The sequence below is a fragment of the Pseudomyrmex gracilis genome, unplaced genomic scaffold, assembly GCF_002006095.1.
Source record: "Pseudomyrmex gracilis isolate BER0280 unplaced genomic scaffold, ASM200609v1 scaffold_291, whole genome shotgun sequence".
In the NCBI taxonomy this organism is placed as follows: Eukaryota; Metazoa; Arthropoda; class Insecta; order Hymenoptera; family Formicidae; genus Pseudomyrmex; species Pseudomyrmex gracilis.
This window is the reverse complement of record NW_018020875.1, coordinates 10,906-32,751: the sequence shown is the minus strand read 5'-3', so window position 1 is coordinate 32,751 and position 21,846 is coordinate 10,906. Positions and strand designations below refer to the sequence as shown.

At 34.4% G+C, this 21,846-nt stretch overlaps 6 protein-coding genes across 10 annotated transcripts; 2 read left to right on the top strand and 4 right to left on the bottom strand.

Annotated features, from left to right (window-relative positions):
• The first annotated feature begins 225 nt into the window (after positions 1-225).
• Positions 226-1,343, top strand: LOC109859817 (selenoprotein K-like). Its single transcript, XM_020438402.1, has 4 exons — positions 226-417; positions 616-700; positions 791-871; positions 961-1,343. The coding sequence occupies exons 1-4, from the start codon at positions 399-401 to the stop codon at positions 1,049-1,051; spliced, it is 276 nt and encodes a 91-aa protein (XP_020293991.1). The 5' UTR covers positions 226-398; the 3' UTR covers positions 1,052-1,343.
• Positions 1,344-1,369: 26 nt separating this feature from the next.
• Positions 1,370-6,877, bottom strand: LOC109859815 (HBS1-like protein). 4 transcript variants are annotated; one of them, XM_020438398.1, is made up of 10 exons: positions 6,557-6,877; positions 6,064-6,129; positions 5,670-5,966; positions 5,361-5,399; positions 4,405-5,210; positions 3,136-3,692; positions 2,830-3,059; positions 2,491-2,686; positions 2,215-2,420; positions 1,370-2,130 (listed from the first exon to the last, which is right to left on the bottom strand). In XM_020438398.1, the coding sequence occupies exons 1-10, from the start codon at positions 6,597-6,599 to the stop codon at positions 1,676-1,678; spliced, it is 2,895 nt and encodes a 964-aa protein (XP_020293987.1). In that variant the 5' UTR covers positions 6,600-6,877; the 3' UTR covers positions 1,370-1,675. The 4 variants fall into 4 exon arrangements, with proteins under 4 accessions (XP_020293987.1, XP_020293983.1, XP_020293984.1 ...); XM_020438394.1 differs by having other exon boundaries at positions 3,136-3,688; positions 5,106-5,210; positions 6,557-6,872; XM_020438395.1 differs by lacking the exon at positions 4,405-5,210 and having other exon boundaries at positions 3,136-3,688; positions 6,557-6,871.
• Positions 6,878-6,995: 118 nt separating this feature from the next.
• On the bottom strand, positions 6,996-10,557 carry LOC109859808 (SET and MYND domain-containing protein 4-like). 2 transcript variants are annotated; one of them, XM_020438385.1, is made up of 7 exons: positions 10,107-10,556; positions 9,679-9,890; positions 8,908-9,568; positions 8,499-8,785; positions 8,120-8,403; positions 7,560-8,040; positions 6,996-7,248 (listed from the first exon to the last, which is right to left on the bottom strand). In XM_020438385.1, the coding sequence occupies exons 2-7, from the start codon at positions 9,863-9,865 to the stop codon at positions 7,241-7,243; spliced, it is 1,908 nt and encodes a 635-aa protein (XP_020293974.1). In that variant the 5' UTR covers positions 9,866-9,890; positions 10,107-10,556; the 3' UTR covers positions 6,996-7,240. The 2 variants fall into 2 exon arrangements, with proteins under 2 accessions (XP_020293974.1, XP_020293973.1); XM_020438384.1 differs by lacking the exon at positions 6,996-7,248 and having other exon boundaries at positions 7,386-8,040; positions 10,107-10,557.
• A 795-nt stretch (positions 10,558-11,352) lies between these two features.
• On the bottom strand, positions 11,353-12,366 carry LOC109859810 (probable prefoldin subunit 4). Its single transcript, XM_020438387.1, has 4 exons — positions 12,207-12,366; positions 12,027-12,131; positions 11,771-11,887; positions 11,353-11,653 (listed from the first exon to the last, which is right to left on the bottom strand). The coding sequence occupies exons 1-4, from the start codon at positions 12,243-12,245 to the stop codon at positions 11,501-11,503; spliced, it is 414 nt and encodes a 137-aa protein (XP_020293976.1). The 5' UTR covers positions 12,246-12,366; the 3' UTR covers positions 11,353-11,500.
• Positions 12,367-12,870: 504 nt separating this feature from the next.
• Positions 12,871-14,865, bottom strand: LOC109859809 (mitochondrial ribonuclease P protein 1 homolog). Its single transcript, XM_020438386.1, has 3 exons — positions 14,013-14,865; positions 13,327-13,909; positions 12,871-13,249 (listed from the first exon to the last, which is right to left on the bottom strand). The coding sequence occupies exons 1-3, from the start codon at positions 14,396-14,398 to the stop codon at positions 12,932-12,934; spliced, it is 1,287 nt and encodes a 428-aa protein (XP_020293975.1). The 5' UTR covers positions 14,399-14,865; the 3' UTR covers positions 12,871-12,931.
• Positions 14,866-15,112: 247 nt separating this feature from the next.
• LOC109859814 lies at positions 15,113-21,716 on the top strand. The gene is made up of 10 exons (XM_020438393.1): positions 15,113-15,309; positions 15,884-16,077; positions 16,166-16,314; positions 16,470-16,725; positions 16,928-17,619; positions 17,745-18,359; positions 18,524-19,643; positions 19,787-20,171; positions 20,276-20,651; positions 20,784-21,716. Exons 2-10 carry the CDS (start codon positions 15,990-15,992, stop codon positions 21,072-21,074), a joined length of 3,972 nt encoding a protein of 1,323 aa, XP_020293982.1. The 5' UTR covers positions 15,113-15,309; positions 15,884-15,989; the 3' UTR covers positions 21,075-21,716.
• The last annotated feature ends 130 nt before the right edge of the window (positions 21,717-21,846 follow it).

Here is a 21,846-nt window from a genome sequence, read left to right as displayed (position 1 = left end):
ATTAGAATCCCTCGATCAAACACACACACACACACACACACACTCGCACTCAACATTTACTAGAGGAGTGCTGCGTGATTTTTTTCATCGGTATTACAGACGCAGAACAATAAAGTTTTGCATATCCACTCCCTGATGACCGTCATAGATGGCATTGATGCTGACTTTCTGCACCAATCTACAATATCCACACAGCGTTTTGTCTGACTCTGACGTGTACTTAGAAGAGAATTGCGTATGCATAATGTGACATATGAGTTTTGATGGTTTGCTAGCGATTAGAATCAGTTACAACATCTAGACATTTAGAAAAGTGTCAGACATTACGAACTTTACAGAATAAAAACAAACAACTTTTTTAATTTTATCGAGAATTGTGTTCAGTGCTGTTGTCAAACATGGCTTATGTGACTGGCGGTATAATATTTTTATCTTTTATATTTAACAATGTTACACGCGTAACCTCTAATAATTTAGAGTTTATAAAAATAAAAAATTGTGTTCTCAAAAACTGCGTTGACAGTTACTGGGAACGTTAATGTGTTATAAATAAAAAAAAGAGTTTGTAAAACTGTGCTTATTTAAATTCAAAGCTACATTAAAATGTGTTTGTAGACGGTGATTTGGTGCAGTCTGCTCCATGGGGATTGAAAAGAATTTTTGGATTCTTTACAGGAGTGTTATACATGATTATTATGTTGTAAGTATTGTTGATATGTGGTACTAGTACATTTGTAATCCACTGTACAAACTTTATCTTTTACTTGATTGTATTTTTTCTTCTTTCTAGCTTTCAAACGTTGATTAGTCCCGACATGAACAGAGCAGGAAGTGGAAGTGGATATACAAGAGATTATCGACCGGGATCTGGGTACAGTATCTATATTGGAATCTTAGCATCTTCAATTGTATGAGATATTATGACATTTGCAATTTATTGTATATTGTTTATTCACACAGGCCTCCACGTCCTCCACGTAGACTTGGTAGACCAAATACAGGGAACAATGTTAACGTACCATTTTTTGGTTGCAGAAGCTGTCAAGGATAAAAAATTCAAAAACTTATTTATGATAATAATTATTAGTATAAACAAAATGTTAAATAAGCAATAATTTGGGTTAAAACAAGTTTATTTTTCTCAAGTTTACTTTGTTAAAAGCATTTTGCTCTTTTGTAAATTTTATAAAAGCATTTTTATACAAGTTTTCTAACTCATGCAGAAAAGAGATGTATATGTTTGTAAAAACTTTCGTTTTAATGCTACTCTAAATGCTTGTCTTAAAAAAAAATCTTTGGATTATCAACATTTAAATGATACAAAAAAATCAAGAATTAATATAATTATTTATTGATGACCATAGTATAATCTTTTTATTGTGGACATATATATATCAAATTCATTACACTCTTAAAATATTACAAATAATTAGAAATATATTACAGCAAATGAGTAAAGTCTTCTGCATTAATCTCTAAATAAAATGAAACAACAACCTATAGAGTTTTTTTTTCCTGTGATGTACATACATGTGACGGCAGCATATATATGTATATGTATGTAGGTATTTTAAATCCTATTTATTTCTCACGGTTCCTCATCCTTCTAACGTGGAAAAAACTTACATTGCAAATTCGAGACTCTGTATATTTCTTTGTATGTGTAGGATCAAATTCACAAAATCTTTGTGATCAAACCTGCTGCAATAGTAGTACCTTCTAATCGTAACATAACTCTACCTAATTGCTTAATATCCTTATATAACTCCATACAGACTGGATTTTGCGTCGTGACTTCGATGATCGCGCTTGAGTTCTTCAGCAAACAGCGCGGTTTCTTCTTGATCACGTCGCCGGTGCTCCGGTGAAGCTGCGCTATTAATTTTGTGATCACCGCTGGTTGTACCAAGGATTGCTGATGCATCACTACTGGTAGCCCTTTTATGATCGGTTTTGCAATCGCGAATATCACCACGTGCGCTTGGAAGCACGTTGTCACGGGTACCGGATTCTGCGGATTGCAGATAATATTACCGATGCCCACTTTCTGCTGTTCGATTCCGGCTAGTGTCAATGCGACGTGATCGCCGGCAAATGCGTTTGTCGTCGAAACATCGTCCGACTGAATACCTGAGATACGCGATTTAAAACAAGCGTTAAATATGAAATCTTCTCAACTATTGGAAGAACAATTTTCACACCAAATCAACGAACCTTTAACAACTGCGATCTCGTTTGGGGGTAGAATTAAAACCTTGTCACCTAAAGACACCATGCCGGTTTCAATGTGACCGGACACGCAAAATCCAGATCCTGTTCCCTTAAATATATCGTTTATTGAGAAACGGAACGACTTATTTACAGGTCGTTCCGGGCATTTGAAATTGTCGATTACATTGACTAGAGTAGGTCCGGTATACCTATGAAATCACTTCATGAGAGAAAGAAATAAAACTTGCGCGAAAATTTAACATCGAAATGTCACGTTACCAGTTAGAGAGCTGCTCTTTCGGTTTCGTCACAATATTTTCTCCGGACAGACCGCTACAAGGTACAAAAGTAACTGTATCTTTAAAACCAGCTTGCTTCAAGAACACGCTCATTTTATCGACTATCTCGTTGAATCTGTCTTTAGACCAATTTACAGTATCCAACTTATTCACGACTACCGCCAGTTGCGATACTCCTGTTGGATATACCAAAAAAGTTCAGGATATAAATCAGGTTTATAAACAGTTTATAAACAGTCTTGTATAATTAGAACAGGAAAAAGCAATCTTGTATAATTAGAAAATTAGATTAAAGATGATCAGTCATGAGATAGATTACCTAAAGAACGTAGCAACAGTGCGTGTTCGCGCGTCTGCCCTCCACTATCGAATCCAGTTTCGAATTCGCCTCTGGTCGCGTCAACCACTAATAAAGCAACATCCGCTTGCGTAGCGCCAGTTATCATGTTCGGGATGAAATCCTTGTGGCCAGGTGCGTCCAGTAAAGTAATGGATTTCGTGTCTGTTTCGAACTTCGAGTGACCTATATCCATGGTTATTCCTCGCTCTCTATTAAAAATTATATCATAATGATGTAATTCTTCCGCAATGTTTTTTTTTTGTAAGAAAATGTATCATTAGTCACCTCTCCTCGCCAGTCTCATCGAGCACCCAAGCGTAAGCAAACGACTGCTTTCCTATTTTCTTGCTCTCCTGTTGATACTTGTGAATGAGTCTTTGCGGCACTTGGCCCAAGTCGCAGAGCAATCGTCCGAGCAACGTGCTCTTTCCGGCGTCAACGTGTCCAACGACCACCAGGTGAATCTGTTCCTTGCTTTCGCCTCTTTTGTTTTTGTATATTGCTTGCACGTCCACCTTCTCCTCACTTGATACGTTTGATTTCACTTTAGAGTCCAACTCTGGTGTTACGTGTCCCGATACCGGAGACTGACATCTCGGACTGTTCGTTTTCGACGAAAGTGTCTTCTTTTCCTTTTGTATGATATCTTCTCGGCGTTTAGTTTCAGGGCTGTTTCGATTGGACGACGGACTCTGGCAACGTGGACTCAGTAAATCCGCGTTCTCTACGCCACTTAAATCGAAGCCTTTTATAACGGGTTTCGTCCCGGCAGGTACTACTTTTACGGTAGAAGGTGTTGTAACTTGCAGCACAGGCTTGCTTGACGATAATTTGTTACCTAGTACGAAATTTATTTTCAGCCGTGTTACAATTATTCGCGCGTAAAAAAATACAATCAATACTGTCTATAATATGCGTTTACTATAAAATCCGACAATTATTTATATACATAAAAATGTAAAGCTTTTTGTACTTTGTCGATTTAATATATTCTTGCATGTAATTATTTATGCACAACACGTACAAATACGTTTCTCTGTTTGAACAAGTAAGTATTATCTCTCTGTTTGAACAAGTGAGTATTACTCTCAATGATTGGGACATAAAAAATAATACAAATAATATAATAAAAAAATAAAAGACAATTTAGTCGAATAAAGTGCTAGAATAATTTTCTTCTACAAAGATGTGATTGATCTTTCGAAAAAAGTTCTCAATTCTTCTAAGTAAAACTGTTACGTGATAATATTTTTTTTTGTTTTTTTTTTGTTTTTTTTTGTTTAGATAATAGACATTTCAATAAAATATTAAAATTGTGTTTAATTTAAACTACAGATTTTTTTTTATTTACACGCACGTACGTATGTTTATTTGTTAGATTTATTTTGTGCTTTGATAAGGAATAGAAAAGTCAAAAGGTTTGATTCGATGGTAACAGTGGTCAACAACCTTAAGAACTGGTTTTCTTGTCTTCCACTGTTTACACAAAGTTCTTCCGAATACGGAACCTGTCGTTTTTGTGTATGGAAGACGAGCGTGTTTCAAAGCAGATAAATTTAGAGTAACAGGTAACACATTTAGCATTGCGCCGCTGCTATCCTCAATATACTCCAAATTAGGCATGTCGTAAAACTTTTTCGAAATCGTCAAGTTCGAATTCTTGTTATTAGACTCGTTGTCAGCCAACAGTTTTACTTCCTTTAAAGCGGTACTCAAATCAACCGCGCAATTATCAGGTGATGCTACGTGAATGTTATTTACGTTCAGTGAATTTTCAAGTTGTCTGTCTGATTTTACATCTGCCAAGATATTGTTTCTAAGCAAGATGTGCATATTCGAAAAATCCTTGCGGAGTGAGTCCAATGATTTTTTGTCTGGAGCATTTGCCGTCACTTGAGTTTTTGTCTGAGGTGTTAACAGCCTCTTACTAGTCTCGTTATCGCGAGATTTTAGAAATTGTACACTTTCTGTTTTGTCGCTGTTATCTTTCTTGATTGAAAATTTTGGAATAACAAACTGCGAGCTCGACGACTGCTGTTTATCGAAAAGGTCGGTACTACGAGCCGAGAGATTAGATTTTTGTAAATAATGCGCCGTTAAGGCGTCTAAAGAATTGAAAGCTGGTGCATTGGTGGTAGTTGACGAAGTTAACTTTTTCGCATCTGGGCTTACAGACTTTGCATGAGAGGAAACAAGTTCAGCTAACGAAGAAACAGTATTAGATTGTTGTACGTCTTTAAAATTTTTGATATTACTCGTATGAGATATAGACGAGGAATCTTTAGACGACATGTGAGTTTTGTTAAAAGAAAATCTGGGTATTGTAAACATAGACTTATTAGGCTTATCAAGTGAAACACCTTACCTTACCGACGAAGTCCAATGTAGCAAAGAGAACATGAAAAAGAAACAAAAGCACGAAATCATTAAAATATCTCAGATTTTTCACAACATTGAGTTGCAAAATAACGTTAAAATCATAATAAATGATAATTTTATCTAATACATACCTGGGTGCCGTTCCAAACGTTCTTTACTTATTGATGCATCTGTAAATATATGTAGTTAAGATAATTTTATCTAAAGATGGTTTTCAGATTTGAACCACATTAGTGTTATGTTTACTTTATCAAGATTCAAGAGCAGCCTGATCAAGTAAACTGAAATGTCCACAAAACTTCAGCATAAAAATGACACTAATGCGGTTTAAAACCAAAAACCATTTTCAAGAATTTTTATGACATACTGCAAAAGCATCAAATATCAAAATTTTATCTCTACCAGAATTTACATAAGTTACTCTAACAGATTAAACATACCAGTGGTATTTTTTGGCGAGGATTCCTTCAGAATAGTATCAAGTGCCACTTCAGCATTAAAATTTGATCTGATAATTGTTTCTCTCAGCTTTGATTCAGACACAGTATCACCTATCACATTTCTGATAGTTTCCATACAGGATATTAGTTTTGCTCTTTCCAACTCAGAAAGATCAAACTTCTCATTGGACGATGGCGAAGGCTCATCAACATCTTCATTATCTTCCACTATGTCTGGTTCTGTGATAAATGATGCAATATTCTGTTGTTTGCTCCGATCAAACAAGAACTGCTCCGCTACATACACATACAAATTCACATTAATTATTATACAAATATATTTTATTAATAACATAAAAGAGATTTCCATACACAATTTGTAACAAGAACATACCACTAGGCGACACGCAATAATCATCTTCCACTGAATGTCCATAAACGTCATCGTAGCCGTCATACTCTGCACAAAAGTTTTTACAATACAACATATATAATATAAACACAAGTTTTATTTTGCAGAAACATACATACTCAGGTATTGACACATTTTAATGTCTTAATAAAATATATAAAAGAATGCACAACTTTTATATCGTGAATAATTAAATAGAAACAAAACAGAATAGATTTTATGTGATATTTAATACGCTTCAAATTGTAAATCGGACTATGACAGGGTAAAAAATATTGATTAAAACTAAATTGAAGGTTAAAAACAAATATTGTCATATTTTATACACACATATCAGTACAACCACGACTACAAAAAGAGTAAAAGAGAATAATGATCAAGAGTTTACTCTGTAAAAAATCAACGATTTAAAAAAACGAAGCCTATAAATATATATAAAAAAAACGCGTGCCAAACTTATAATCGCATTCCTTACCATCTGAGTAATTCATACAGCGAACGTCTCGATGTCGCGACATGTTGAATATGTGTGACGTGAAAATTTTACGAAAAAAATTTATTTATTAACTTCCATCTAGATCCGAGTACAAACTATCAAATTATAAATTATAAACAGCTGCGACGATCGTTTACACCATGATGTTGCACATGATTACACTTAGTTACAATATGACCGCCGTTGATGATGCACGTTGGCGTTGCGTTGACATTATTTGCGCACAGTAGAGGTCTCTGTTCAAACAATACTAATGTTTTAAATATGCGCGCGCTCATTGTATAAATAACTGCAATACAGACATTAAAACTATATATATATGTATATTAACTTAGTTAATGTAGAAATATATAAATATATTTAAAATGCGTACAGATATTTACTCATAAATATATTTTTTATAACTGTATGTAAATTTGTACGTAACATAAATGTATTTTCCAACTATATTTATTTATTTTAAACTAATTCATGAAAAGGACAAATGTTGTAAGGTAAGTGACTAATATTCTTCTGTAAAATTTATACTATATACAGAATCCATAAATAAGTAGCGTGAACGCACACGCATAGATCAGCGAGGAATAAAACTGTAATAAAATTTACAGAGGCGATGAAAAAACATTTTGTATTTATATATAAATGTCTCCCCTGAATTGAAGATCACGGATCTGAAATCCAGAAAAACACATCTTACGTTAATTTTATATATATATAAGTTCTTTTTAAAAATATAATACATTTCAATGTATAGCAGTAAGCGCAGAAGAAAGAAGGGAATAAATCACATCGGTAATGCTGCTGAAAAGTAATTTTTTATTGTTTGCGATAAGAGAGAAGCATGATTATATCAAGCTGAAAACACACGTATTAACATGTCACTGCCAGAGCGGAAGAATGCAATAAGCATGAGCTATATGTGCAAAGCTTGTAAGCATAAGCGCAAAGCGTTTAAACACATGACACATTCACTTAAATTTACCCAGATAATAACTCTTCAAATACTGCTCCGCATGAAGTATTTCCTCACACGGATGTTCGTCCACTTCTTTGTACAATATATCGAGAACAGCTTTTACCGCCTCGATGTCGTACATGTTCTCGAGCAATCTCTTTCTGAAGGGCTTCAACTTCTCGACAAGCTGCTTGTTTTTGGAGATAGAACCGACGTGATCTCGCAGAACCTCGTTGTACGTTGGCCAGTTGTTCTCGCAAGCCGGACAGTCGCAATCGAAGAAGTAATCCTGCAATATCTTTTGCTTCCGTTCGTCACGAGGCATGTGCGCGTACACGCCCCCGTAACTCGTGAATACCTGATCGCCGGGTCGTATGGGCGTTAGTGCGCGCGTGATCATCGTGAGCCCTTCGAAGTGTCGAAACGTATTCGGCGCGCAAGAATGATTGTACAAACTGTGAGCCACGTACAAGCCCGAGCCCGATATAATCCCAGGTTCTTGTTGTATCTGCGAAGTAATTTGTAATTTTTTATTCAATTAAGTTTTCTTTTAGCGCACATAAAAACAAACAAGACCGCACAACTACCGAAAAACAATTAGAAGACATTATCACGCAGGCACGGAACATTATGCTGGCGCAAAACTTGAGCTCGGAAAATTTGCTGATATCCTTCAGATCGTCCATTTCGTACTTTATGGAAAAGAATCTCGTTTGCGTGGCCAAAAGTATCACCGCGAGAGCCGAGATGCAAGCAAACGCGCTGATTCCAATTAGCGGTCTCGTGGTCATGTTGGTCGCCAGACTCAGCGCGGATCGCGCGCTAAAACTATCTAATATCCCGGTGTCCGTAAATCCCGCTGTTCTACTGTCTGTAATAAAACAAGAATTGTCGTTAAACATTTTACGACAGAGATGTTTCTGAGTTTTTGTTTTTAGCATTGCAGATTATAAATTATATGGATACCTGGATTAGATTCCGCGATTTTCATATCTTCCTGCAACTCTTTCAGTTTTGTCCCATTTTCAGTCACCACTATCAACAGTCGTATAATCTTCGAGATCATTCGTATTTTATCTTTGTCGACATTAAGCAAGTTGGTCAACAGCTTCAGAATCGGACATTCTGTTTCATGACACACTTTCCACGCCAATTGTCTGCATTTTTCCGAACAGTACTGAGCTATCGGACACTTCGGACAGGGAATTAAATTGTAGCTTCTGGATAGACAGTAGTGACAGTGTGTGTAATACCTGTGCGTGGAAAAAAAAAAAAATATTATAAATTACTTTTACTAATTGCTTTTCTCATTTGTGAATATTAATATACATATGTAACATTTTAATTTTTTGTGAATAAGTAATTAATCTCTCACCGTTCTTCGTAAATAACATGCGCGTACGGATCCTCGATACTGACTATATCGCCAGGTTTAAACTCTCGCGTCGCCACGTAGTGTCTTCCGTATCTTTCGGAAAAAGATATCGCGATACCGTCGCTGACGGCGGGTGCTTCCTCACTCGCGCCGTATGTTACCTTAGAAAAATCGTCGTTCTGCAAGTATCTCGGCTTTTGCGGCGGAACTTTTGTCGTGTAATAAAGATAATCTTCGTGCGCTGTCCCGTCTTGCTTCTTCAAAACATTTGTTTCCTGATCTTTTTCCGTTGTTCGTCCATTTTGTTCCTTCGCGTTTTGCAACTTCGCGGTAAACTTTTCTTCGCAAAGACGCAGCTCGTCCGCGAGTTTTCGATCGTCGATATTCTCCGAATCATCATCCATTTGCAACAGTTTCTTTATTTCCATTATCGCTTTGTCTCCCCGTTCTTTCAAATTCTTTTGTTTCTCTTTCGGATATCCGTGAGACACGGCCGCGTCAATGTCTATCAAACATTCCTTGTACAATTGTTTTCTGTACAAAGCGGCGGATCGGTTTGCATGCGCGTACGCCATGAGCTCATCGCTGTCGGCATACGCCAAGCTTAGAGTATAGCACTCGATAGCTTCCAGATCATCGCCCATCACGAAATGCTGATTGCCTGAATTTTTTTTTGCGATTAAAAATCATTTAAACATTGTCACACAAAACAATATACGTCGTAAAAAATTACGAGCACATATGTTTATATAAATTTTCACGCGCGTGCACCTTCTTCTTTGTATCTGATGGAATCTTCTTCATTTTTCGTTACAGCATGAAGAGGAGGCATTTGAGATCTGACCATGTTTTGCAGAATATGGCCCACGAGAGCTTCGCATTCTTTTTGCAATCCGTATCCGACATGCGATTTGTTGTTCTCCTTGAGGGTCAAGACAAGCTCCTTTGCTATTTCCATTTTGTGCGTAAATTCTTAGTATATACTGCACATCAAATTGATTTTTTAGTTTTTTTTTTTTATATACTTAAAGTTTTAAACCTGTGTCATGTGCAATATGTATGATACACGCATAAAAGCTTGCATTTTAATAAAAAAAAAAAAAGATATACAGTTTAAAAAAAATAAAGTTTAGGTATATACAAAAACTAAGACTAAAATCTTGAAAAACTTTCTGTAAAACGTTACGTTTTATACTTACCCTTGTGATATTGCGTTTTTTCTTTTTTATATCATTAAAAGTGTTTTTTACTCACTAACTGCTTGAAATTTTTTTATTCCCAAATGCTGTAATAATTATTGCTATTAACTTGCAACACGATGCGAACTTCTTTAGACAGCAACCAAATAAGCTATGATAGAACATGTAGTGAGAACATTGAAGCTGGTAGGTGAAACTAAATTTACCTCAAGAGCCAGATGACAAAAAAAGACTACTCTATGTCAGAATTACTCAAGCATTCAATGCATGTGAAACAACTAATTATATACGTAAGAAATTAACGTACAATTCTTAAACGTGCAAAATATTGCAGATGTAATTAAAATACATAAAGCTGCTATTATGCACTTAAAAAATATAAGTTTTTAGTAGATACAATTATAAAACACCATGTATCTCCTCTCTGAATAGCTGAATTGAATTAAATTAAAATAAATAATTTAATAACGTTGTTTCTCTGTGAAGATATATATGTATATAAAATATTTTATGTTTACTTATATATTTATTTATGTATAATCACAGCAGTATGTATTACGAAATTAAATTCACGTTGCAATTATTATATTATTACTAAGTTTTACTTAATTATTATAAAACAAGTTTTTTTCAAAAATGTTTACGTTAATAAATTTCCAGAGTTCTATTAGCAAAACATACAATAAAATAAAAATTTTTTGAACAACATTGTGCTTCCAATCATTGGTGTACCACTAATGAGAGCAAATTGGCAAATATCCAAATTTTAGTTCCATCCTATGCAATATTTAGCCTGTGTTACTCTATCTTTAGGCTCAGTTTCACTGGATAATTTTAGTCAATTAGCATTACAATTTCGCAGTTCTATCACAAATTATTTATACAAAATTTATCAAATTTGAAGATTATTAATAAAATATCAACAAATTAATTAACATAACTATGTGTAACATAAGTGTTAATTGTTTGTTAACTTTTACTTACGTTTTATTACAAACATACTTCCATCTTATTTACAAGTACAGTTATGTAAAACAGTATGTGTGATATATTTATTTTATTAAGTTTTATCACTACACTGAACAATATCTTTGTGTAAGTAAAAAGAACAATATTTTTAAATATATAAATTGCAGAAAATCTGCTTTAATGTTATTATACACAAATAGGTCTGTTATGCCTCTGTAGAAAAAATATTTTTCAACCTTCTTGAAATACAATTAAAAATACTTAAATATAAAAAATGAAAACTTTCATTGATTTATTTTCTCATATATAAAATTAAACTAATGAACTTGTGCATTATTAAAGTAATGTGTTAACAGATATTTTATAATAATACATTTTTAAAGTTATTTAAATGATAAAACAGTATTATTCGTGAAAAAAATAACTCAATCATCTTCTGATTCTAAATTTATACGATTACCGAATTTTGCATATAATTGCGTTTTTAATTCACTCATAATAGTCCTCAAATCTGCACATTTTGTTTCCAAACTGACAATCTCTGCTTTTTTCTTAGTCTTAGCTTCCTCCAAACAATTCTAAGAGAACAATCATCAGTTTGATTTATATAATAACTGATAAAATGTAAAAAGACAGTAATTTTTTCTTAAACTGAGCAATATAACATTCTTGACAGTGAGACACATTTGATTTACCTGTGTTTTTTCAAGGGATTGATAAACAAATACTTCTCCTACGTAATAAGGTATTTTTTCGTCATCATCCATTAGCTCTAATTCATCTGAAGCATCTTCCAAGTTCTTTAATTCATTCTGTACATTGTAAATATGAGTACTTATACATATGTAAGTATATAATGTAAATATTTTACGCAAACTAAAATGTGTGTGTGTGTGTATAATGCAATGAGAAACAAATATTTCACAAGTGGTCCTTTTGTTCAAAAATTACCTGCTTAAGTTTAAGCTCTTCTTTATAATCTTCTAGCTTAGCATTTTGTCTTGCAAATTTATTAATCGTTTGTTGCTCTTCGTAAGTAATATCAACGTCAGAATCCTTCAATGAAAAGGAGACATTGTAAATACATATAAAATATCTGAGTTTTAAATATTTTACATTGATAATAATTACCGGTTGAAATCCAGTTTGACTGTTTTTTCCTCCAGCCATTATATATTTATGTTTAATTACGCTTGTACGGTAATTAAAGTTTTACTTGTAAATTCTGCGATTCAAAACGCGTGAAATGAGGAGGTTAATTTAAGGTGATCACACACAGAACTCTTTCTAACGCCGATTTATTATCGCCGAATAAAAGATGATAAAACGTAAACCGTGATTGGTCAACTCGACTACTATCGATTTTGTATTGGTCAATTCCAATGAACTACATTTAAATGTGCAGTGCTTTCATAAACCAGCTGCCAGTATTGAAGACCATCTATAGCACATGTGACGTGAAGTATAGATTTCTAGTACTGGCAGTGAATATCGGAACGCGGCCGTTGTGAACAAGTTATTTGACGCGTAGAATATATATACATGTTTTGCATGTAGCTTATTTACTTTAAGTAATAAAAGTTGTTGATAGAACGAAAAAAAGTATAGAGATTAATCAATCGCAAATAAACAAATGATTCCGTTTCAATTTTTGATCTCTTTTGGTTCACATGATATTTTTTTAAATAGATTAATTACTATAACTGGTTGATTTCTCACTATTATTCTTTTTCGTTCATAAATATAGAGACGAAAAAAACATCTTATAGAAATGTAAAATTATTGAACTCTTTTTTTTTGTAATATACAATCTGATACATATACAATAATTAGGTGATGATTGTTACACATCGCAATTATTTAAGTTTTCTATTAAGAAATCTATATTCTTCTGGATTGAAAGGTTTCGCAGGTCCAAGTTCAAGAGCCTTTTGTAGCTTTTTCTGTAACATATAGTCTCTGGTTGCTTTTAATTTCCTACTTGGTACATGAGAACTCAACGCTTTCTTCCAATCTTTTGTATGTCTCACGTCCAATAATATTGACATCATCTGATTAAGAGTGAAACTTTTTGTTGAACCGGTACCCCACTCAAGATATTTTTCTAATGGTAATTTGGCCATGCGAATACCTTCCTTTTTAGCTTTTGCCAGAGAGTGAGGTTTTGGACTAGTCTATAAACAGGCAGAAGAGACAAAATAAAGATACGCAGATGTATATTATATGCAAAAGATAAAATTTTTCAACTTACCTTGTCAACCATCGCACCGATGATATATATTGCTTCGGGATCAAATTCTTCTAAATCATTCCTACAGTGTGGAGTAAGATACACCAACTTCTCTTTTGGAAACAGATCTAAGTAAGATTGTGTCGTTATAACAGCTGGAAAATCAACATCGTCCGCAATAGGCAATTGTCTGTAGAAATTCTGTCCGAGAAATCCATCTTTGTTGAAATTACAGAAGTAAAGAAACATGGGATTTTCATGAGTACGATTGTTGGAAAATGCCATAATCAATTGTCGCACGCAATACTGAATCTCAAATATTGTCATATGTTCCTCATAGCTACAATCAAACACAATTTTTGGTTCATACATCATAGCATGTAGAATGACTCTACCGTTATAAAAGTTATTCATCGTTGATTCATATATGCGCATAAATATTGTGTTATGCCCGAGTCCGTATTTCATTTCATTGGTATCTTCTTCGGCCTCTTTTTTTTCTAGCTCTGCTTTTTTGACAAGCCACTCAGCCTTTTTTGCCTCTTTCTTTGCTGCTTTATTTTCCCTTGTTTTCTCATTATGCCACAAGAAGTGCAAGTACTTTCTGCACAATAAAGAGATACATTTCAATCGAAAGATTAACAGACGCTTAAAATTAAGAAACTAATTTTTAATAATTTAAAAAAGAAGGAAAATGAAACACTTACTTTCTTTGCGACCTGGTTTCTAACTTAAATAGTACCAACCACTCTCTTGGAGCGATGGTACCATTAGGAACCTTTTCGGCATTGTGTCGCAACACGTCTATTTCTAATTCTATTATTTGAGCTAACTTTTTGTTCTCGGGATCGGACAGAAATTCGTCCAGTTTGCGCTGTGCGTCTTCTTTTGAATACGCTTGAACAAGTTCCTTCTTGACAACATTTTGTACGCCACCACACATGCATCGTCTGCACGCAGCACCGGTCCACGAAGTGTTTACACGAAAGTTCTTTGCACGTTCCAACAAAATTTTTTCATAGTTCGATTGTGTCGCAAATCTTCTGTGAATTTGTACCGATACAATCAGACATTGTCTTATGCGATTATACATTTTACAATTGTTTTTTCGAACAGTTTCAAAACTAGCAAAACCAACACACGTGCATGTTTCCACAAGTTCTTACACGTATACTAGGTCTGTTCTTTTTTTCTGCACCAGACAGCACTGCTGGCAGTGCTGGCACTGAAGATGCGATCTCTAATATTTCGCGTAATATATATAGTATAATATAGTAAATATAGTACATATATAGTATAACCAATCACATCTTTCCATTCTCACAGATATTTCAACAAAAATATTAAACGTCGCAATTTATTGGTTACGCAAGAAATAGAAGCCATGAGATCGCACCCTAAGAACAAATTTAGGAATTGATACGAGCTGCGTTCGAGCTGTTCTATCAGCGCTATTGCATCGTTCTCTCTTTGTTGCAGCCGTGATTTAGTGTGTTATGTAATAAATGTCTCTTTACTAGTTATAAGTTTCTCACTTGCCGTTCGCAACGCTCGTGAAATCATTTCGTTCTTGTTTTTTTTTTTTTTTATAGAAAGTTAAACAAAGATAGAGCAACGTTCACGAGCGTTGCAAACGGCAACTGGAACTTATCCTTTACCAACTCTCTCTCGATCACTACTTTACTCATGGAGGAAGTTGCGTTATCTTTTTCCTAAGAGAAGTTCGATTGGCTGTTGCGAGAATCACGTAGTACTCTTGATTGACGCCATGGCGTGCCGCTCGTTGAGCAAGAAGCAGTAGACTCGAGCAAGTCCCATTATTCAGAAACTTCGAAAGGAGGAACCGCCATTTCTACGCGCCATCTGGCACGAGCAACGATAAAGCATCGAATGTTAGGTCGCAAATCCAGAGTTTCCTATCGTCAAAAAACGTTTATTATCGGTCTCATCCGTTTACGACGAGTCGTCTGGTGTGAACGCACATTCCCATCTTCAATGCTCTAGGTTAGTATGCATTCTCCGTTGCTTTACATTTTACGGACGAATCTGACGAATTTAACCTTTATGGCGTATGGCCTATTGATGGGCTCACACTAGCCATTTACAATACTAGACCAAATTGAATTTAACTCTCGATTCTGACTTCTCAGTTCCACCATTTCATGGAACATTTGTGATGTCGCTTGTAGTCTCCCTTCTTTCAGTTTTTTGACTGATGGAATTGATCTGATGTTCAAATTCAATTTCGAAAGAACTGTCTTACCATTTTGCTATCTGTATTAAAAATATAGATACATAAGTGTATATACGTATACACGTACATGTTATATACGTACATATACACATATATATGTCATAAAAATTTCTTTTTCACATGCACACACTCACATACACCCGTATTATATATACATATATACACATATAGAGAATGTTGAATTAAAAAAATATTAACTACTTTGAAATTTCTGATAAATTTTAAGAAAATATTAAAACCAATGCTCTTACTGAGATTTTTCATTTGTATGAAATATGAAAGATGTTTTATAAAAAATTAATGATTTTTATGAATTTTTAACAGGTGCCTTAGATTTCAAAATAAGGAGATGTCTTTCTCTGATATTCCTGCAAAAAACTAGAATGTAAAACAGATTGAAGTTGCAACCAATATCGAATAGAGAAAGAAAATGTTTTCTTCTACAAGCAGTAGATGCGATCACAATTACAGTGGGGTGGAGCCTTCTCTACTCGCAAGCAATAGCGATGATGCTTCTAGTAATATCCACAGAAAGAATATTTTTAAAGTCAAAGATGTTCTAGAAGTTGTTAAGAAAGAGAAACTATACATTGTGTTCTTTTACAGAGACAAGTACAGAATCCCAAAAGTCATCAGTCTCATTTATAAGGGATGACAATGACATTTGCCAACAGAACATGTTGCCTATTTCAGAAAAGACACGTCAAGCACTAACAAAATATTGTCGTACGTGTGCTGGTATAAAAATGCCCTTGGTATGAAATTTTTTGTTTTTAATTTTAGTCTATTTTATTTATCAAATAGGATCATAATTTATATGCAATTTAAAATTAACAAAAAACAACATAGATTGTTACATAATTTTGATAACTTGGTAAATCTGATAATCTGAAAATGTTTTGTATTTTAGATTGATATTTTTAGCAAGAAGGGTATGGAAATGCGACTAAGTCAACAAATTAAACATCTATATGAGATCAATCGTAATAGTCTCTCAACACAAATGTGTATAGATTGCATCTACGATCTTAAAATGAGTTACAAATTTTTCACGCAAATCAAAAAAGCTGAGAGAAAACTCGCGTTTATCCATAATAATTTGAGCAAGGAATTTTTGGATAAAGAATCTTATTCAAAACATCAGGAAAAACAATCATGTTATATAGGTAACATTTATGATTATACTCACATGTTTTGTATCTTCTTTTTTAAAGATGCTATTGAAATGTGATGTTCTGCACATAAATAAAAATACAATTTTTAGAATTTCTTTAAAACATATATTAGTTTTCGTTAATCTTTGTTTTGTAACTTACAGATTGATTTCGAAAATATAATAATATGTATAAACTTTAATTTTTTTAACAGAAAAAGAGGTACCATCTTATAAGTATCAGAAAGATTCTTTCGTCCCGGAAACACAGAGTCGCCAATCGTTTACAATACAACAAAACTTCCAAACCTCAACAACTTCTAAAAATGAAGAAGAAAGCGAGTCTGTTTCCAAAACTATCGTTAAGATAGTTCCACTGCAAAATGAGCCGGAAAATGATTCTAGAGTGAAAGAAGACAATCAGGTGAATAAGGATATCGAAGTGACTAAGGAGGACGATGAGGATTCTATCGTGGAATTTGATCCCGAAGATCAGTCTACACAGGAAAATGAAGAAGTGCAAATATCTTCAAATTCCTCTGTCACAATTTACACATACGACACAGCAGCTGAATCCTATGTGATGGTGGAAAATGATAAGGAAACGAAAACTTCCTTAACACCCGAGGTCTCTCAGATCGTAACGAATGAGGAAGAAAAGCAAAAAGAGGAAACAAGACAGCCGAATATTCTGAAAAGAAGATTACTAATGCCTTCTACGAAGAAAGAAGAGGCGGAAGACGCAGCACAGAATGGAGCAGAAGATTCTTCACAGGATGCTCCACAGGAATGTAAAATACAAAAATTAGACTTAAGTAATCCGTTGAATGTGAATGTTGTTCCGAATGAGGACGGGATTATGTACATGACTATGAAAGGATCAGCAAACAGCACTCTATTGATGAAGGTAAGTGAAAAAAATAAAAATGTAAAATGCCTTACAATTTAAACATTTTTTCTGTCTTTTATTTACATAATTTAGTGCATTGTATCGTAGAAAAAATCACAATTTTATATTTTTGCTATCTTTAGGTTAAAAAAGTGGATAAACCTAAAGCGGAACCAAAACGTTTCCTTATACGCTATGGTCAAGCAGGAACATCTCAACGCACTGATTCTCGCGAACAAAAAATTGAGGAACAAATTGAAGAGTATAAAAAGAAACGAGAAAAAGTTCTCGGTAATCAGTCAACAGCCACTTTAATAGCAAACGCAAAAGAAGTTCAACCACAAAAGGAAGTTTTGACTCAAAAGGAAGTTCCAACGCAAAAGGAAGTTTCGACGCAAAAAGAAGTTTCGACGCAAAAAGAAGTTCCGACGCAAAAAGAAATTCCAACGCAAAAAGAAGTTCCAATGCAAAAAAAAGTTCCAACGCAGGAAGAAGTTCCTGTCCAAGTCAAGCTTGAAAGCATAGAAATATCGGATGACGATAAAGCAGAAGAGACTGAGAAAACGGACGAAGATCAGGAGAGAGTAGATGGCAACACCGATGAATATGCTTCGAGATTATCGAAATTGAAACAGAAGTGGGAAGAGGCAAGACGAAAGAAAATAAGTTTGCAAAAGAAAGACTTGAATGAGTCGTATAGCGAAGAAAATTTAGAGAGATTGGCCAAGGTTTTAGGAAGTAACAATACGAACTTGAAGGTAATTGAAATTTTGTTATATATTTTCTGAAGAATTTCTCTTTTTCTTTCTCATTCGGAAGCTTGACCTTTTGTCTTCTATCATATATTTATAATATTCTTAATTCTTTTTTTTAATTAAATATTTTTTATGTTTATTTGCTTCTTTAATGTTTTATATTTCAGGAGTTTCTGGATTATCTAAAGCAACGAAAGATTGTACTTACACGTCTCAAGGATGAAGATATAATTTCTCTCTACGAAGATCGTTTTTCTATAAAATCAATTGTTAAACCCCTTCCGGACCTTATTGATACTCAGCCACCGAGTGATGCTCTTCCCGAAGAAAATTATTTTGATTGCGATTATTGTCCGAAAACTTTTCCTACGTGTGAAAAACTTGAGGAACATCTCAAGTCGCACGATTATCACATTCTTCATTATTGTGAGGACTGCGGGGAAGAGTTTTCGACGCAGAAAGCAAAGAGATGTCATAGTGTCATATGTGTGAAAAAGTTGATTTGCCAATATTGCGACATTATTTTTGAAGGCAAAGGGAAAAAGCGTCAACATGAGCAAAAACATATTGATGATCTTTACGGTCAACTGTGCGAGTTCTGTGGAGAAAAATTCAAACACCAGGGCACATTGGATCAGCACGTTAAAACTCGTCACACGATCTTAGAGAAAACCATACAATGTCCGAAATGCCCGAAAAAATTTACGATGAAGCAAAAATTGAGCTTTCACATAAAATCTGTTCACACAACTTCGAGAGCGTATCTTTGTGAAGACTGCGGAGCAGATTTTAAGAATCCTGCCAGTTTGAGACATCATAGAATCAGAAAACATCAATTGGTTGGAAACAAGAGAGAATGTCCAGTTTGTAGAAAAGTAGTGCCTTTTTATGGTTTGTCTAAACACATGCATACACACAAGGCTTACAGTATTCAATGTCCGCACTGCGACAAAATGTTCAAAAACACCTCGACTTTGAAGCAACACGTGAGAATTCACGAAGATCAAAGGCAATATCGTTGCGATACCTGCGGAGTTGGTTTTAATCGAAGAGACGGTTTAAGACTGCACATGAAAGTGCATGAAAAATCGGGCAGCAGAGGTTTGAAAGAGTGTTCCTGCCAAATTTGTGGAGAGAAGTTCCCAAATCACTCGACTTTGGTGATTCACAGAAACCGAGTACACAAGGATGGGAGACAGTATACCTGTCACATTTGCAACAGATCAATGATCTCGTCGAGATCGCTTGAATGGCACATGGCACATATTCATCATCAGTCAATGCCGGGTAATATGTGTTTGATGTTATTAAATAATAACGTATAAAGTTACATCTCTTTTATCTACATAACAATAATAATTTTCTCTCAAGTATTGTGTCATGTTAACAGTAACTTGGAAACTTCTTTTACAAAAACATTTTTGTTACAGGCTCCACTAACGAATCCGAACAACGAGTATCTTGCTATCAATGCAATAAAACATTCAAAACGGAAATGATCTTACGAACGCACATCAAGAACACACACATAATCAAAGACCCAGTAAAATGTCCCGATTGCGATCTCATGTTCAAGTCTGAAGTGCGTTTACGCCATCACATGATGGTCGCGCACAACCGTTTGGAAGGCACTTTACTATGTCCTCATTGTCCGAAACGTTTCGTCAACCAATTGAGACTCAAGACTCATATGATTTCGCATTCTGAAGAAAGACCGTACACTTGCGAGATTTGTGGTTTTAATCTCAAGACGAAGATTCAACTGATCAAACATCATCAGAATCGACACAGTGATGAAAGACCACTACAATGCAGGTATAAGAGAGAATTTTATATTGAAAACTTATAAATTATGTTTGCAAACATATATCGAGAAAAAACTCGAAAATATCTATATTATTAATTACTCAACTTTTCAGGTACTGCACTTGGCGATGCAAGCAAGTAAGCGCTCTCGTCTGTCACGAGCGTACGCATACCAATGAACGTCCATACTCGTGTAGTGTGTGCCGGCAGCGCTTCAAATATCTAGGTGACAAAAACAAACATGAGCGGCGTCACGAAAGCCTTGGTGGTTCTGGATTCAAACGTATTGTGCCAGTGAGAACTGTTAAAGCGAAAGAACAACGTACTGACGATTCTTCCATATCTGAGCAAGACCAAGGTTCTCAGGACTCCATAGTTACCCAAGATACTCAAAAATTATATGAAGGGCAACAGACACAGGATATCAACAGAAAACAGGTCGAATTGAAGCATGAAATTGATATCGAGACTGCTGAAGGTTATGAACAGGTACGAATATTTCACGAACAGCATTGTTAATCATATAATAATTTTTTTTATAAATGATTTATATAAAATAAATAATATGGGTATATTAAATTGCATTTTTACGACTGTGTTTCGAATTTGTCACTTTTCTAGAAATACGAGGAAAGCTCGAGAGAAACGTCGGAAGCTACAGAATTAATAATGAACATGGAAGATTCTAATGTATATACGGAGGAAGTAACAGCTGATAGTATAGAGTCCAACGTGGAGATTATAACGGACGAGATAATGACGAATGACATTTTGCAGTCGGGTACTACAGCTGTGGTACATCTGCAAGAAGACGATACAGGGAAGATTCAAGTGATACCTGTGATGCTTGATCTGTCTGATGCAAACACTGAGGTCGCTCTTCCAACTACGTCTATTATGTACAATAATTAAATTAAAATTATTTTAAACTACATTAATTTTTTTTTTATGAACTGACTGTGTGCTCGTAACAGAATTTTAGTATTAAAATTTTATTATTAATTCTGCTTAAGATATCACATAAACTCCTGAAAGTTGGAAAAAGATACGGAGAAAATAGCAAAAGCGCTTGTATAAAATAGAATAGCGACCGACATAAATTATAAGCAGATTGCGGCGAACCAGGTAGCGCGGCCGGGAAAAGATGCAAAAAATAAGTCGAAAATGTAGAAAAAATTTGTTTTGTGCTTTGCACAAGACTAAAAACCACTTCTTTTCCGGTCGTATCATACCGTCCTGCTGCACCTTGTATAAAAGTATTTTGTATAAATTAGTGAAATAGCGTATGCGTATAATTCTCCGCGTGGAGAATTATACGCATGTATGTGCGTGTGTATGTGTATTTGTCTATGTATATTCTTCTTTGAAGTTTATTAAATAAGTAATTTCGTATATTGAACACAATTAAACAAAGTGAACAGTTGAGACATTGCTTTGTGCTCATTTTCTGTGATTGGCCTATTGAGCTAGACCTATTGCAGATGTATATAGGCATTATCATTCGATCTTCGTAAAAATTATACATAGTTTGTATAATAAACTACAATTTGATTATTTTCTGCACTTTTTCTCACTCATTTCTTCTACAGATTAAGATTAGACTTAACAGAGTGTCTGCCTGCAAAAATCAATAAAATTTGAATTCTTGGAAAATTTTCTATTTAAAAAAATTATATATATAATT